General features: G+C 35.3%; 1 protein-coding gene across 1 annotated transcript in view; it reads right to left on the reverse strand.

The window, feature by feature from the left end:
* LOC119766558 (epidermal growth factor receptor substrate 15 homolog) overlaps positions 1-16,412 on the reverse strand; it is a 164,200-nt gene that overhangs the window by 37,420 nt on the left and 110,368 nt on the right. Inside the window, exon 3 of the mRNA XM_038251314.1 lies at positions 3,799-4,146. Coding sequence (XP_038107242.1) covers positions 3,799-4,146 — 348 coding nt within the window. The remainder of the gene's footprint in view (positions 1-3,798; positions 4,147-16,412) is intronic.

The following is a 16,412-nucleotide window of genomic DNA, read 5'->3' on the forward strand; positions in this document are numbered from 1 at the left end:
CCGGGGCCAACATTTACTTCCCTTCCGACGGAAGGCGCGATCAGACAAATCTCGTCTCGAAAAATGCCACCGGGACCGTCTGGGATCGAACCCAGGCCGACTGGGTGAGAGGCAATCACGCTTACCCCTACACCACGGTCCCGGATTATTTTTAAATGTGTTAAATCTTGAAAAACCACAATTTTTGACCACTATATCTCGGAAAGGACCACCCTAAACAAAAAATACTAACCTAAATATTTTGGCCAAAGAACTCCAGATTACCAGATACCAAATTTGAGCCAAATCGGAACACTTTTGATCTGGACGTGGTCTGGACGTAATATTGTTTCTTTTGTTTGTGTAACAAATTGCTATGAAAATTTAGCTATTTAAAACATATTTATTTTATCACAATAAATCCTTAAGCATATAAGGCGTCATCCATAAAGTATGTCACGCTCTAGGGGGAAGTGGGGGGTCTGAGCAAGTGTGACATTGTATGTTATAAGTATAGGAAAAGCGTGACAAAGGGAGGGAGGGGGGGGGGTAAATTTTGGCGTATTTTATGGATGAAGCCTAAGTGCATTTTTTTAATTAAAAAGATTTTAATATATTTCTTTACCTTATTTTTTTTTCCAGATATTTAGGGCTTCAGATATTTTTAAAAGGTAGTTTATGAAACATTCAGCAGTAAAATAGTTATCAAAACGTTTCAGCGTTCTGATTTCAAAGTAAAAAGAAATAAAATATCAGTAAATTTTCATTTAAAATAAGTTAGTCAGTTAGTCAATTGATCTTTCGAGATAAATGCATTTTCGAAATATATTTTTTTTATTTCTAGTAATCATTCTGAACAAATAATCACACTCGGCTGAGTACAACACAATAACAAAAATTGAGTTCTTGATGTATTCAAATTAGATGAGTAATCTGAAAATTGAGTTACATATAAATATATTTGATTTTATTTCAAACGTTTTCAAATATTTTTGAAAAGCTGAGAAAATTCTCTATATTGTGCTTTTTTGAACTTTGTTGATACGACCCTTAGTTGCTGAGATATTGCAATGCAAAGGTTTAAAAACAGGAAAATTTATGTTTTCTAAGTCTCACCCAAACAACCCACAATTTTTAATGCCGATATCTCAGCAACTAATGGTCCGATTTTCAATGCTAAAATATGAAAAATTCGTGAAATTTTCCGATCTTTTTGAAATTTTTTTTTTGAATTTTTAAACCAAGACTAACATTTTAAATGGGTGTAATATTGAATGTTTGGCCTTTTTGAAATGTTAGTCTTGACATGAAAATTTTGAAAAAAATGTTTTCGATTCGGAAAATCACAAATATTTCATATTTTAACATTGAAAATCGGACCATAAGTTGCTGAGATATCGACATTAGTAAATGATGGATTTTTTGGGTGAGACTTAGAAAACATCAATTTGCCTGTTTTTAAACCTTTACATTGCAATATCTCAGCAACTAAGGGTCGTATCAACAAAGTTCAAAAAAGCAAAATATAGAGAATTTTCTCAGCTTTTCAAAAATATTTTTTTGAAAAGCGGGCAAACATGTGCACTAATTTTGAAGAATGAAAAACTGTGACTATTTTCAAAAAAGTCACCCAAAAATGGATTTAACTTGAAAACGGTGCACTTCATCAAAATTTCACTAAAGTACATTTTGATTGCAAATTTGATTTTACATCGATAAATAAAGTTGAGAAATTTTTGCGACCAATATCTCGGTTTTTTTTTTAAATCAGTATCAAATCAGTTCAAAAATTCATAACTCGGTCAAAGATTTTTTGCACAACCTGGAAATTTCTGAAAAGTTGGCATTTGATGTCCTCTAAAACATATCAAAAATTAAAAAAAAAATAGTTTTTTTTGCCAATCATGTTTTATTGGTAAAAAGTTAAATAAAAAATCACCAAAATTTTTTTTACCGTGTAACATTTTTTTCCAGTGTAGTCCGTATCCATACCTACAACTTTGCCCAAGACACCAAATCGATCAAAAAATTCCTTCGAAAGATACAGATTTTTGAATTTTCATACATCATTTTTGTATGGACAGCTGCCAAGTTTGTATGGAAAATTATATGGACTAACTAATGATGCAAATTGGCTTCTTTGGGCATACCGAAGGCACCAAAAAAGTTTCAGCCGGATTAAAAAATACAATAATTAAAATTGAAGAAAAAAGACCGATTTTGTAGAGAATTGCTCCGATGCGATATGATTTTTTTATTAGTTAAAATTAAAGTATTCACACAATTTCAGCCATTGAAAAAAATCATATAAATGTTGAAAACTGTGTTTTTTGTCTTTTCTATTCCTACAATAATTACTGATTTTCGAGATTTTCGATTTCCCAGGAATTTGAACATTTAAATGAATTCAGTTTCAATTAACTTAAGGTATTTAATAAAACATTAATTTTATTAACCTTACTGAGATTTTCATTATTTTGAGGAACTATTTCTACTTTTTGAAATATATCCGAAAATGATACGAATACAACATAATTTTTCAGTGACAAATTTTTCACAAGCTTAAATTCGCACGAAGTCATTTTTGTAACGTTAAATTTATCTTTTCAATTGCCCTGGTTTCTTGTTGCTAGCTGCATTTAAATTTTATTTAAAGAAAAAAAATCATTTATATTACATTAAAATATCGGTATTTTTCAACATACCGTCATACAAATTTCAGCATTTTTGTTTGACCAAATATATTTTTTTCTTCTTGAGGTAAAGAAGGATTTTTTTACAATTGATTAACCTTAACTTTATTGAGAATGACAGTGTTCTTCTGCGAAACTACAAATGACTCATTGCCGTAAACTTAATTTGATTATTTAAGTTTGTAATTTCTGGGAAATAACTGTCAAGTATGTTTTAAGGTAATTTTTTATTTTCCTAAATTTGTTGCCGTGCCCTTATTTTTAATTATTGGACACTTTTTTACCATGTTTATTTTAACACTTTCTGATAAAATAAATAAGAGAAACATTAATAGATCAAAAACCTAATATGGCATTTTTTGTCAATATTTGGAACTGCCTAATTTTTTTTTGTGATTGATTTAGTATTATTTTTCTTCAATATTTATATGTATCAATTCAAAGATGGTCGATTTTCCAGGGAATTCGATCCGGAAAATCAAACTCGTCACCCTCTATTCCCATATTTTGAATTTTGAGCTATGAATGATAATAATTTTCAAAACATCCTTGTAGGCTTTTACTACTTTCTAGCTCTAGTAAACATTACATAATCCTCTAAAAAAATGTTTTTTTTATATTCAGTTTACAAAAAATAGACTCCAGAGATTTACAGAAATCAGAGGTTGTTAAAGAAAATTGACCTAAACAAACATAGTTTATAGCTAGTACAAAATGTTTAAAGCTGTCATAAGTAATGATGCTCAGACTAAAAAGTATTGTTATTTTATTTAATAACTTTCCGGGAAAATTCATTCTGGTCTCGAGAGAAACCCAAAAAAATCCGGGAATTTGCCCAATCCCACCCGTTCTCCCCCAATTTGGTGGCAACACGATGCCTTCAAAGATTTTTTCCATACAAACTTCAGGGGCTTAGGTGGAGAGTTCCCGTGATTAGTTTAAGCTCAATTTAGGAATTTAGTCTAGTTATGAGTAAACGATGGTTTACGGGAAGTAGCTTCAAATTTGGATCACCCTAATGTTCATGATTTTTTGTTCAAACATCCATATTCAAACATTTTCAAACGATTTTAGCTATCGGGAATAATTACATTCGGTTGATTTCATATTGAAAAACCCAACTCACCGTTATTAACCAGCAACGTGTTATCCCTCGCGAGGGCCGCCTCGGCGTCGGTCAGCGTCGCACTGGAACCGTTGTCCGAAACTGGTGTCGTCGTCGTCTGCTGATGATGCCCCGTAGCGACCACCGTCGAACCACTTCCTAGCCCGACAACATTCTTCCCGGTTCGATAGTTCGTATAGCCAATAGTGTTGGTGTTCACTTGCTGCTGTTGTTGGATTGATTGTTGTTGTTGCTGCTGCTGCTGCTGCTGTTGTGCATTGTACGGTTGCGCATAGATCGACCGGTGGATCGGAGTGTCCTCGTTGTCCGACGAGTTGAGCGAGTATCTTGGGTAGAGACGATTTTTTCCTGTGGAAGTAGAACACCGAAAAACAGAGGGTCACTTCACTGAGCTGTTCGACAGATGGAGAAAAGTAGCTCAATTTTAATGGCTTTCTCCCAGATAACAGATCAAATTTGTTTTCGATTAATCCACCCTCGACCACCCTCCGTCCTTCCCGACACTAGGCTAGTCTAGTCAATTGTGAGCCTACCCGAAACGCAATTTGTATTTAATTTATTTTTATTACCCAACCAAAAAGTGTTCGTTTGTTGGTCCGGAAGTCTTGCAATCGGCAGAACCAAATCTCGAACAAAAATGCTTCCAAATCCTATTGGTAAATTTCCCCAAAAAAAAAGTGCGAGCGAACATGACAGGGGTGAGCCTCCAGAGAGTGTAGTGCCATTCTGGAAATGGCCAAACGGAAAAGGCTTTTGCCAAACGCACATTTGTGAATCGAGAGAGATTTTATCACACTTTCAGCCTCGTTCCTCCTCTCCTTCTGGGTGTTTGTGTCGGTTTAGTCGGTGTCAATCTCGTCGTTTGTACGTTCACTTTGGGCTTCCCTTTAATAGGATAATCTTCGTTTTTAATTAAATATTTATTGTGTTCGAGGCCGTTTGCGGGGTGGAGGGAGGGGTGGATTGTTCCTAATTCGTGGCACGAGAAGGTGGCTAGATGAGTTCCAGCATAAAAGGGTTGAGGGTTGTGAATTAATGTTTTTATTTATGTATTTTATGTTTGCTGTTACTGTGAAATTTGAGAATTAGAGGGCTTGTTGAACAATGCACAACGATCGCACATTGCATAATTACATTTAAAAAAAGCTGAAGTTGAAGATTTATTGAAAAAAGTGCCACATAAATAGAAAAAAAATACTTGTTTTCGATTATTCAAAACTAGGAAATATATTCAAATGAATTCAATATTTGAGAGCAACAATTTTGGATATTTTTAATAGTTTTTGTTAAATTTGAGAATATTTCTAAATATTAGAATGAAAAAGAAGATTAATGGTTTAAATTTTGAATGCAGCCGTGAAAAATATTTTTTGGAAAATTAGCAATTAACGCAGGGGTGCTCAAAGTTTTTGAATGGTGGGCCAAATTTGAAGCTCACATGAGCTTGCGGGCCAAATAAGACAAATTAAAAAAAATCTATGAAACTGAAAAAAATATCTATCGGATGAAGTTTTTTGAAATTTCAGTTATTTTTAGAACATTTTTGTAGTAGTTTTGTGCAAAAAGCTTCCAATCAATTGGCTCACGGATATATGGAAAAGACAAATGTGTTCAATTTCAAACGCCGCGACCGGAATTTTGTAGCTTAATAACCCCAGATGCTAGCCTGAAATTTTGGGCGCATTTGATTAATGTTTATATGTTCCACTCTTGACTCTTGAAGTTATAAAGAAATTTCAATAAATTTAATTTATTTATTTTCAACTTTTTAACTCTTCTTCGACAAAGTTTTCCTATGCCCTATATTTTTTCTCAAAATAGAGGTTGCTTAAAGGTTTTGATCCGGGGAACAACTTTGTAGAACATCAACGCTAGAAATTAATCCCGGAAAGATACAGGCAATTTTTTAGAGCACGTTATTTTTTTTCCGTACCCCAAAAAATATCCTGTATATTTTCGGGATCAATTCCAAGCGCTTTGCGATATTCTACAAAGTCGTTCCCCGGATCAGAACTTATAAGAAACTTGAGAATAGGAAAATTTGATTCAGTTTTGGGAAACTTTCTCTAAGAAAAGGTTAAAAGTGAAAAATTCCCATAGTGAATTTTTAGAAGTTCCATACTTACTTCAGGGCAATGGTGGAAGTACTACACCTTAACCAAATGCGCTCAAAATTTCAGGCTATGTGCTGGGGCCATATTGCTACAAAATTCCGGTCGAGGCGTTCAAAATTGAACACTTTTTACTTTTTCATATATCCGTGAGCCACGCTATTGGTTAAACATTATTTTTCAATTTCAATTCGGTTTTATTTGTGAATAATCAAATTACAATTTGTACATAATATGAACCTAACAGAGTTTTTGTGTTCATTTCAGCTGTGTGTTACGTCTTAATTCGGTTTAGAGCAATTATTACTGTTAATTAAATGCACAAACAAGAGTAAGAAAAAGTTTTCAAAAAACTTACGCAATTGCTAATGATAGGGGATAGGAATAGAAAAAGCTTACAACTAGATCACAGCAAAATTTAATCAATTATAGATGTGCTTGATCATCAGCTCCCCAATGGCCAGGAATTGCTCCGCTTTGTTACGGCAGGTCCGGAACCGCGTCATCATCTCCCCCGCGAGAGCAAAGAACTCCGGCAGGGTAAAGAGATCTTCCCCGGTGACTTCTTGCTGGGCCGCATTGCCACTACCGGCAGCGACCACGCTGGCGAACGATCTACCCCATCCAGGAGGGAACGCAGGGTTGTCCGCTGGAACCGTACGATGACCAGCAGCCGGAACGGTTACGCTCGTACTTCGCTGAGGAGGGTGGGGCGCTGCTGCTTTCTTTTTCCTCTTTTCCTGCTCCTCGAGGTAGGTTTTCCGTGCGCTGCATCCACGGTAGTTGCTGGTATGGTTACCTCCACAGTTGGCGCACTTGATGCGCGCCTTGGTTTGCTCTGCCTTGTCCCCCAAGTCCGCCTTGCACGGCAGTGCGCACGCCTCCGAGAGGTATGTTTCACCGCACTTCACGCAGCGGGGCGGGAGGTTGCAGTTCCGCGAGCCGTGGCCAAATTTCTGGCAACGGTGGCATTGCGCTGCGTCCGTCGGGTTCTTTGAGTAAAACCGCCAGTTTACCCAAAAACCGTCCAACGCCTTAGTTTTCCGCAGGTCTTGAATTTTGACGGTGCCGCGGTCAAAGTACAACAGGTACAGTATGTGTGTACCTGTGACCGTTGTCTTCCGCGAGAGGACTTTTATGTCACGCGGCGTAATTCCAGCACCCGAGAGATCCTTCTTTAGGTCGGAGATCGGGCGGTCTTGGTACCCCTGCAAGACGACCTTCACGGCAGTCTTCTGCACGGGGTCGAATGTGTAGAACTTGAAGTTTTTATTCTTCAATTTCTCCACAACCAGGTCGAAGTTCTTGCTGTCAAATGTGTAGACTTGCACTGACGACTTACCGATTTTCAGACAATATCCGAGGCCTTCCAGCAACTCGTCAATATCGTCCGTCAACGTGTCCAAAACATAGATTGGAGGTGGTCTACGTTCCTTTGGAGAATTGTTCGTTTTTGACGTCGACACTTTCTTCCGTGCACGTCCATCGTATTCGTCGTCGTCGGTAGTGCTGCTACCGTCGGTGTTGTTGTTGTTTTCTTCGTCATCGCTCAGCATCTGGAACTCGTTCCTGATGGGTATGTTGGCGGATGTTGAAGTGTTGGTCGTGGCACCGGAAGTACCGGAACGGGTTCGCACTGGTGATCTTGGAACATATCCGGGATGTAGCAACTTTTTGTCGATGCCTTCTGCGCTCACGCTCCCCTGCGCGATGGCGGTCGACACGGCGTTGGCTTGTTTACCTTTTGCACACGGCCGGTAGACGAACTTCGCGAGTTTTCGAGGCCGCACTCGAACTGCCACGGCCACGGCCGGCCTTTGGCATGCTGCAGGAGCAAACTCGCGGGTAATCACGGTAGACTACGGCGGAAAATTTCGAAAAAACTATAGAGCACTGAGCACTTGACTGCTGCTTGCTCTCGTGCGTACACGGAGGTGGTATAAATTTTTCGTTAAACATTATTAAAATCAGAAAATCGAAATATTTATTTCAGCTAACAAATATAACTGTAAGGAAAATTAAAAAAAAAAACTTTTAATAAATTATTGATATTCTTTCTAAATTAATCTAAATTATCACAATATATTCAAATGCAAACCTATTCCAACTTCTCACCAGAAAAAAAGAAACTAAATTTCAAAGCAAACAAAAAGTCAAAGAAATAAAAATTATAAGTTATTTACAAAAATCATAATGCATAGAAGTTAAAAAAAAATTGTGCTTTGTAATTCTTGGAAAGTAACCAAATATTCAACACGCAAATTTCAGTATTTTGCATTGTTTCCGTGCTCTGATCATAATGAAGCGATGTTTGTTCTAAAATGAATGTTTTATCTGTAAAAATAATTAATTTGCTTTATTATAGCTGAAATGTTTTAGGTATTAAAAATTGCTTCCAAAATTGCTTGTCAAACTTACTGTTTTCAGGAAAGTAGTTAGATTCTCTGAATTCTGAATTCAAGAATTAAGATTAAATAAAATAATTTATATGGCTATTGATTTTATTACATGATTATATTTTAAAATTGTAGAGTTACATTTTTTGCTTACGGGAACCATATCAACATCAACATTCTGGCACAAAATCAATTTTAAATGATTTTCTATGCACTGTTCAATCTATCGTTGTGTTAGAACTTTCATGCACCGATTTATTTAGCAATTTAAAAATAGTTTCAATTTGAGTAAGCATGGCAAAAAAAACCCAATTCTTACAATTTCAAGTCCGCTTTTTATTTTTTTTTTTCAAATCGAAACTTAAACCAGAAACAATCAACTTCAGCACAACTAGCACCATCTGTACGTGAAATTGTTGCAACAACCTCGTCATTCCAGTTTTCGCCCGGGATGCTGCACAAACTGCATAAAAATCACAGAGTGCACCTCCAGTCACTTCACATTCCCGTGTTTGAGATAGGAGAGAAAAGAGAGATTTTCGCCCCTCTTTATGCTGCGCATGCCCACAATTTATGCTCTCAACTTTCTCTCACTCTCCCAGGCTCACCCAACATATGACTATGTTTTCGCCCGTCACATTTAGGGGATGAAATGTCCTGCTCTCTCTCTTCTCAAAATCGCCGAAACTGCTCCCAGGAGCGGGAGAGTGGGGAAAAAGCAATTTTTCGAAATTTTAAAAGGCAACCACTTTGGCGCGCTCGGTCCGTTGCACATTCAAGTGGCGAAAATGCTTCGGTGCAGATTTTTCTGGGGAGGAAATTCCGGAAATGGTTGCTGGATTCGCTAGATTTCGTGGCCCCGGCTAAGCCGGGATTGCACTCACTATTCGCCCTTTCCAACAAAATGTGCGATGGGTTTTTTGTTGTTTGGAAGGGGAAACGTGAAGGACGTAAAGTGCCCTCTTGTGTTACGTAAACTGAGTGGTTGGGAAATTGGTTGGGAAACGTTTTGACGGTGAAAGTATTTGCGTTTTAATCAATTTGAATTAAATTATAATAGATTACTTTTTTTTTCAAAAATAGGTACTATATTTAAGCTACGATTTATTTTTATTTTTTTTTGCTTTTTTATTTAATTCTTTTACCGTAAATCAACCTACCTAGCAGGTACATCATAACACTGTATTTAAATTTGGATTAAACTCAAATCATGTATAGTAACAAAAGTTCGTCAATCATATATCAAGCAAGCATGGACAATTTCCCTCAACTGCCAACGGAAGTTCTGGAGGTGATTTTCCTTCACCTTCCGATTCGTGAACTTCTTCAAATTCGTCTCACTTGCCATCGATACCGTGTCATCGTGGACGATTGTCCTGCTCTCAGAAGTCAATTTTGCGTGAAATTTCCAATCGACATCACTTTGAACCGCTCGTTCGAACCTGGTCCGATGCTGCCAGCTACAAGGATAATTTTTGAAAAGTTGGTCATTTCAAATGTCACCACCTGGTGGCCACAGGTTGGACATCGAATCACGCACCTCACTTTGAGAAGTTGCAAATTTCCGCTGGGAATGCTGCGTTTCACGCCAAATTTGAAACATTTGGAGTTGAAAGACGTTAAGTTGGTCGATCGTAACAACAACAAGTTCAAGCTGGAAAATTTGGAAAAGTTGAAAGTGTCTGAAACGCACGCTGGAATTTTAGATTCATTGGAGAAAATCGTTACGAAGCCGCTTAAGAAATTTACGTTTTTATCGGAAGGATTCTGCTTCAATCGTTACAATGCAAACACAAACATTGAAAGTGACGTGGAAGCTCAGCAGAAAATCATAAACTTCATCTCGACGAGACAGGAGATGCTGGAGGAAATAAATATTCACCCTGTGAAGTACACCAGTGAGCAATTGCTTCAGCTGAGACAGTGCAAGCTAAAAAAGTTGATCATTGAACGGCACAACTTTGAGTCGAAAGCCATTTACGAACGAAACCTGCTTGATTTTGTTCGAGCACAACCAACCCTGGAGAAGCTTGTTATGAACGAACCGATTAGCGTAAAGGTATGTTTATTTTTTACAAAATAATTATTCAAAAACTAATTCTAATTTAATTTTCACAGGTCGCCAACGAGATCAGTCAATCGCTTCCAAATTTGAAGCAGTTATCTGTGCATACCACCAACTCCGAGGGATTCAACATGAACTTATTTTTCCGAACCATGAACAACCTGCAGATCCTGTACCTTGCGGGGGAACCCCAACTAGATTACGTCAACGACTGCCAACTTCCAAAACTGAAAGAGTTCATCCTGAGTGTAACCAAGGTGAAGGGCGATAGTCTTCAAAGATTTCTTAAACATTCAACGAGCCTAAACCAACTATCGCTAGTCGGCTGCCACTTTGACAATTGGTCAAACTTCATGTCACTGCTCGTCCAGCTGAAAGCCCTCAAATGTTTGATGATTATTTTCACCGGAGAGTTTGTCACCAACCATGATCAGTTTGCTTGCGAGGCCAAACTGGGCATTGAACGGCTGAGGACGATGAAAATTATGGACTATGGAAATTTGACGTTCGATGAGTTGAGCACGCTGCTGGGAATGTGTCCAGAGTTGAAATTTTTGAATTTGAAGGGCGTTGTGGAGCCGCTGCAGGAAAGGTTAGCTCAAACGGTGTGTCGTAGGTTGACGAAGCTGCAGACGTTTTATGCTGATGTTTGAATTTTTTGTTTAAGAGATATCATTAACTTTTTATAGAAAAGCAAATAAAAGATAAAAAAAAACAATGCAAGTCTATTTCTTTAATAACTAGTGCAAGTAAAAATTGGGAATACATAAAAAATATACTGAAAATTTAATTTGTGAAATTATTGAATTGAGCTATCATAAATTTGCAAAAATATAAAGCAAACTAAATTTAAAAATATCAATTTCTGTCATTTCTGGGTTGTTGGAATGGGAATTTAACAAAAATATACGTTTCCCTATTTTTTTTTACAGCTGAGTAATTCTTTAAAAAACTGTAAATGGATTTTATTTATATTTTTTTATTGGTTCAATTTTCACGGTTTTGGTGGCGAATTGCTCTCATATGAAATCATAATCACATCGTAAAATTAAAGTGGCTTCAAAGCACTAGTTTTTTATTTAAAAAAAAGTTATGTAAAGTCTTGAGTATTCGACATTTTTCACTTATTTTGGCTAATTCTTTTGAATTTGTGATCAGCAGTTGTGGCCACATTAGTTTCCATTTCCCTCTGAAGGAAAAAAATATAAAAAAAACTGTACAATTATTTTTATTACATCATCAAAATTCTCTGTTGGTTTAATATTCAGAATTGAGTATTATTTTATAAGATAACTCGTATTTATAAACCTTGTTTTGTTTGAAAACATCATTATCATGTCAATTTTTTATTTAATTATATTTTAAATTTAATTTTATTTAATTTAATTTTTCATTTTTAAAAACCGTTTTAGAAACATACTTTACTTGTCAGTTTTCTTCACGAATTGGCCTCTTTATCATAAACAATAAATAGTTCTGCAAAGTTTGAGTATAATACAGTCATGCCCCGGTTATGCACGCCTCGGTTTTGCACTGGCCTGGCTTTGATTCGTTCAGCTGCCTCGGTTAATCACGGTCCAGTGCTTATCTGAAGGACAACATTTTTTGAAAATACTCAAAATTTTCACAAAACTACGCATTTTCGAAAAAATACTCAAAATTTCAGTTTTTTTTATAACGTGGGTATTAATCGATCGAAATTTGTTCATACATTTAGAATTTAATAACAACATTTTTGAAAAATACTCAAAATTTTCCTAAAACTACGCATTTTTGAAAAAATACTTAAATTTTCAGTTATTGAAAATTATTATAAAAAAAATATATATATTTCGTGAAAAACTGAAATTTTGAGTACTTTCAAAAAATGTTGTGATTAAAATTGAAATGTATGAAAAAAATCCGATCAATTGATGCACATATCGTGAAAAACTGTTTTTTGTATTTTTTCGAAAATACGTACTTTTGTGAAATTTTTTAGTATTTTCCAAAAATGTTGTTATTAAATTCGAGTATATTTGGAGTATATTTTCAAAAATACGTAGTTTTGTGAAAAAAAATCAGGTTTCTAAAAAAAAATAATGCATTCGAAATGTATGAAAAAATTCCGATCATTTGATATTTTGAGTATTTTCACGAAAATGCGTAGTTTTGGCAAAATTTTGAGTATATTCAAAAAATGTTGTTTTTACACTCGAATTCTATGGAAAAAAACCCTATCATAACAAGTATTTTTCAGAGATAAAAAGTTGCATTTTTAAAATACAGGAAAAATACATATTCTCATGAAAACTTTCATGTAATAATAATTGCAATTGATAGCTGCCATCATCCTGATATCAAAACACTATAATTTTTTGATGATTGCATGTTTTTTTCATACGATTATAGTCAATGTCTTCCATATAGCCAAAATCCCATAAGCTCTGTGTTTCAGTTATGCACGGTTCGGTTTTGCATCCCCCTTATGCGGTGCTAAACCAAGGCATGACTGTACTTATTTTTTTAAATTAATTAATTTGATCAAATTGTGTTACGTTTAATTATGTAACTAAACAAATTTTTGTTTTTGTTAATCCAACTAAGAAACAATTTGCTTTGTTAATGTATGCTGATGATATTGTTCCTTTAATGTTTTATTGGCCCTAAAATAACAGCAGATTTGATTTTTCTATCGACATGATTATTGTGTTGTGTTGTCATTTGAAATGTCGTTTTGCTTTAGTATGTCAAAATAACCTTTTCTTTTTCAAGCATTTCTTTGAATTAAAATGATTGATAAATTTAAGTATGCCTCAAAATCATTAAAAGTATACTTTGTTTATGATTCTTCCCTATCACCACCACCTCAGTGGTCATCAAGCATCTGCCTCCAGTACAATCCACCTCACCACGAGCTCTTTCTCTTTATCCAAACATTTCCCCTTGGATTACAGTTTCAATTGTTTGCACCCTGTCGTCAGCCTCGTCTGACATTCGATACCTTTCCTTTTTGCTCTCTGTTTTCTATTCGCCAAAATTTGAACCCTCAGGCAAAAGCCCGGCCAGATTTCATTGCCACCCAGAAAAACAACAACAACAACAATCACAAGGTAACGGTCAAAAGGGAATTAAAAACATTATTTACAAACAAGCGGCTCATAAAAGATTGGCCTTGCAGCAGTTGAAACTAGTTTTCGCCTTAGCCTCGAATGTCACCATAATGAACCCCACAGTTTGACAAGCAAAGGTAGGACATAAATAAAGCAAAAAGGCAAAAAAAATGAGTCGTGGTGACAAATAGCGATTGAATTGTTACATTTCCCGCACGGTGAAGAGAGAGGCAGACAAACAATGTATCCTCCGTCAGCAGCTTCCGCAAATTTGAACCAAAACCAAAAATAGAGGCGAAAAAAAAAACCGTCCTCACCCTAATGGTTGGAATCTGTTGACGAATGAGTCCGAAAAAACGCGCGACGTGTCTGACATACCGTTTCACACAATTTAAGCCCATTGCGAACAACATAATGGATTGCCTACCGGTTGGGCGCCCGAAGTTCTCTGCAACAACCGTGTCACCTTCGTATTACAACGCAGCGCCAGCGCCAGGGCCCGTCATCATCATTCGTGTATTTTGTATGAACGGCTCAATGAATGAAGGTGGTGGGTGCTGGGTTTGAGGGATTTTGAAATGGCATGTCGGTTATTTATGCGATTGTTGACGATTGTTACACATATTTCGCGCCAAGTGGAATTTTTTGTGCAGGATTGTGGCCCGAGTTTCCGGAATTGTTCAACCTGTGCTTGAAAAAGCTATGAGTTTTGTTGTCGAACTTAAAAATAGTTTTTTGTTTGTACCGTCTTCTGGGGCGAATCGGGACTACAGTCTGAATAGGGACAGCAGTGTTTAGAGCACTTAATGGTTTTAAAATTCGAAATGGATGTGCTCGTTTTGTTGGTCTGAGTCTGCTCTATCCGAAACCTACCAGAAAAATCAAAATATCGTGCTCTTACATGGTTAAAACTGCTGTCCCAATTCGCCCCATGTGTCCCAATTCGCCCCAGTTGACGGTATATCGAAAAGTCTAACAGTTCGCAAGATCGAGAAAATCGAAATAAAAACATTTTTTTCACGAAATCCGCGATAATTTTGAAATTTCATCAATTACCTATACTTGTTTGGGTACCAAAATTTCCGTAATTGAAAGACGCAACATTCAATTTAATTAAGGGGTTACATGTATGTAATTCGGCAAAAATGTCAGAGGTTGGTTTGAGTACAAACTTAAACTTTTTTGTTCGCTTTGCGCATGGCAAAATTTTCAGCTTAAATCGCCTGTAACTTACTTTAATCGTAAAATATCTTCATGAAACTTTCAGGTTTGATTGAAAATCAACATTTAAGTTAATTTAATAAATTTTCTGTAATATGAATTTTTGTGAATTTCTTCATGTGTGTAAGCCCTAAAATAAAATTATATTTCCATTTCGCCATTTTAGTCCATAAAAATTATCAAAAAATATGACTTTTCAAATAATTTGCAACACTGCCAATTATGTTTTGCATTACTTAGTTACAGCTCAGAAGTTGAGTTTTTTTGAAAACAAGAACAAGAATATTTGAAAAATAATGTTTTTCGTAAATATTTTTTTTGTATTTCAGCTTTTTCAGCTAATTTGGTCTATTCCATCTCGAGATATCTTGGCACCCGTAAATCAACTCGGTGTTCAGAGATCGTCTGTAACTTACTTTAATCATAAAATATCTTCATAAAACTTTCAGGTTTCAATGAAAATCATCTTTTAAGTTAATTTAATAAATTTTCTGTAATTTGAAATTTTGTGATTTTCTACATGTGTGTAAGCCCTAAAATAAAATTATATTTCCATTTCGCCATTTTAGTCCATTAAAATTATCAAAAAATATGACTTTTCAAATAATTTGCAACACTGCCAATTATGTTTTGCATTACTTAGTTACAGCTCAAAAGTTGAGTTTTTTTTAAACCAGGAATAAAAATATATTTTAAAAATAATGTTTTTTCGCATATATATTTTTTTTGTATCAAAATTAAAAATTAAAAAAGAGGGATTAATTTAAGATTGAACCATTTTTTTCATAAATGCCCTTACCCCCCCCCCCCCATCTTTGTCGAAGACATTAAATTAATAAGATAGTCTGTTCTTCTTCCGTTCCGATGCAGATTCGATAATATTAAGATAACATTTTTGTATGCACAGTCAAAATTGTGTAAATTTGGAACTTACTTCTTTTATGAAGTTATTTAAAGTCAGTTTATTCTTAAAATACTTATATTGTTGCCGCAAGTCTTTTTTTTTTTTTCTTAAATATTTGCCATCGGTTCCTTTCCAAGTCAATGTGAATAAGAGGAGGTTAAAAATATAATGCCAAAAGTATGCAACTTATCTGAGAACATAATAGTTGTTTATGCAACATTTTTTTTAGCACGAGTCGTACATTTATCCAACGAAGTTCACCGAGTTGGATAAATACGACGAGTACTGAATAAATCAAGTTTTGTAACGAGTTCCATACAGCATTTTTTTGCAATTGCGATAAACACCCTTTGGATGGAATTATAAACCAAATATCCTTGTATTAATTCAATGAATCATAAGAATCAAAACAATATTAGAAAGTATTACTTTTTGTTACAAGTGCTGAAAAATTCAACTTTTCAGCATTCATTTCAGTGCTGAGAAGTAGAACTTTTCAGCATTTGTTTTGAACGTGTTACTATTCGATTCTGTTAATTTTTGTTGGGAAAAGTAGGCCGTTTCGTCGTTTGTAATTGACAGGAAATGTTAATAGTTTCACGACGGAATTACAAAAACAACTATTTTTGGAATTAAGTTTTATGACTGTTTTTAGACATTTTCAAATATAGTGAACGTGAAAAGGTTGAATTTCATAAAAAAAACAAACGCTGTTGAACTAAAACTTCTTTATCTACAAATTTTTGCAGATGGTTTGTGATTGAAACAATCAATATTAAAACAAATATTTATAAAAGTAACAACAAATGAACACAATATTTGAAG

The sequence above is a fragment of the Culex quinquefasciatus genome, chromosome 2 (genome assembly GCF_015732765.1).
Source record: "Culex quinquefasciatus strain JHB chromosome 2, VPISU_Cqui_1.0_pri_paternal, whole genome shotgun sequence".
NCBI classification, from domain to species: Eukaryota; Metazoa; Arthropoda; class Insecta; order Diptera; family Culicidae; genus Culex; species Culex quinquefasciatus.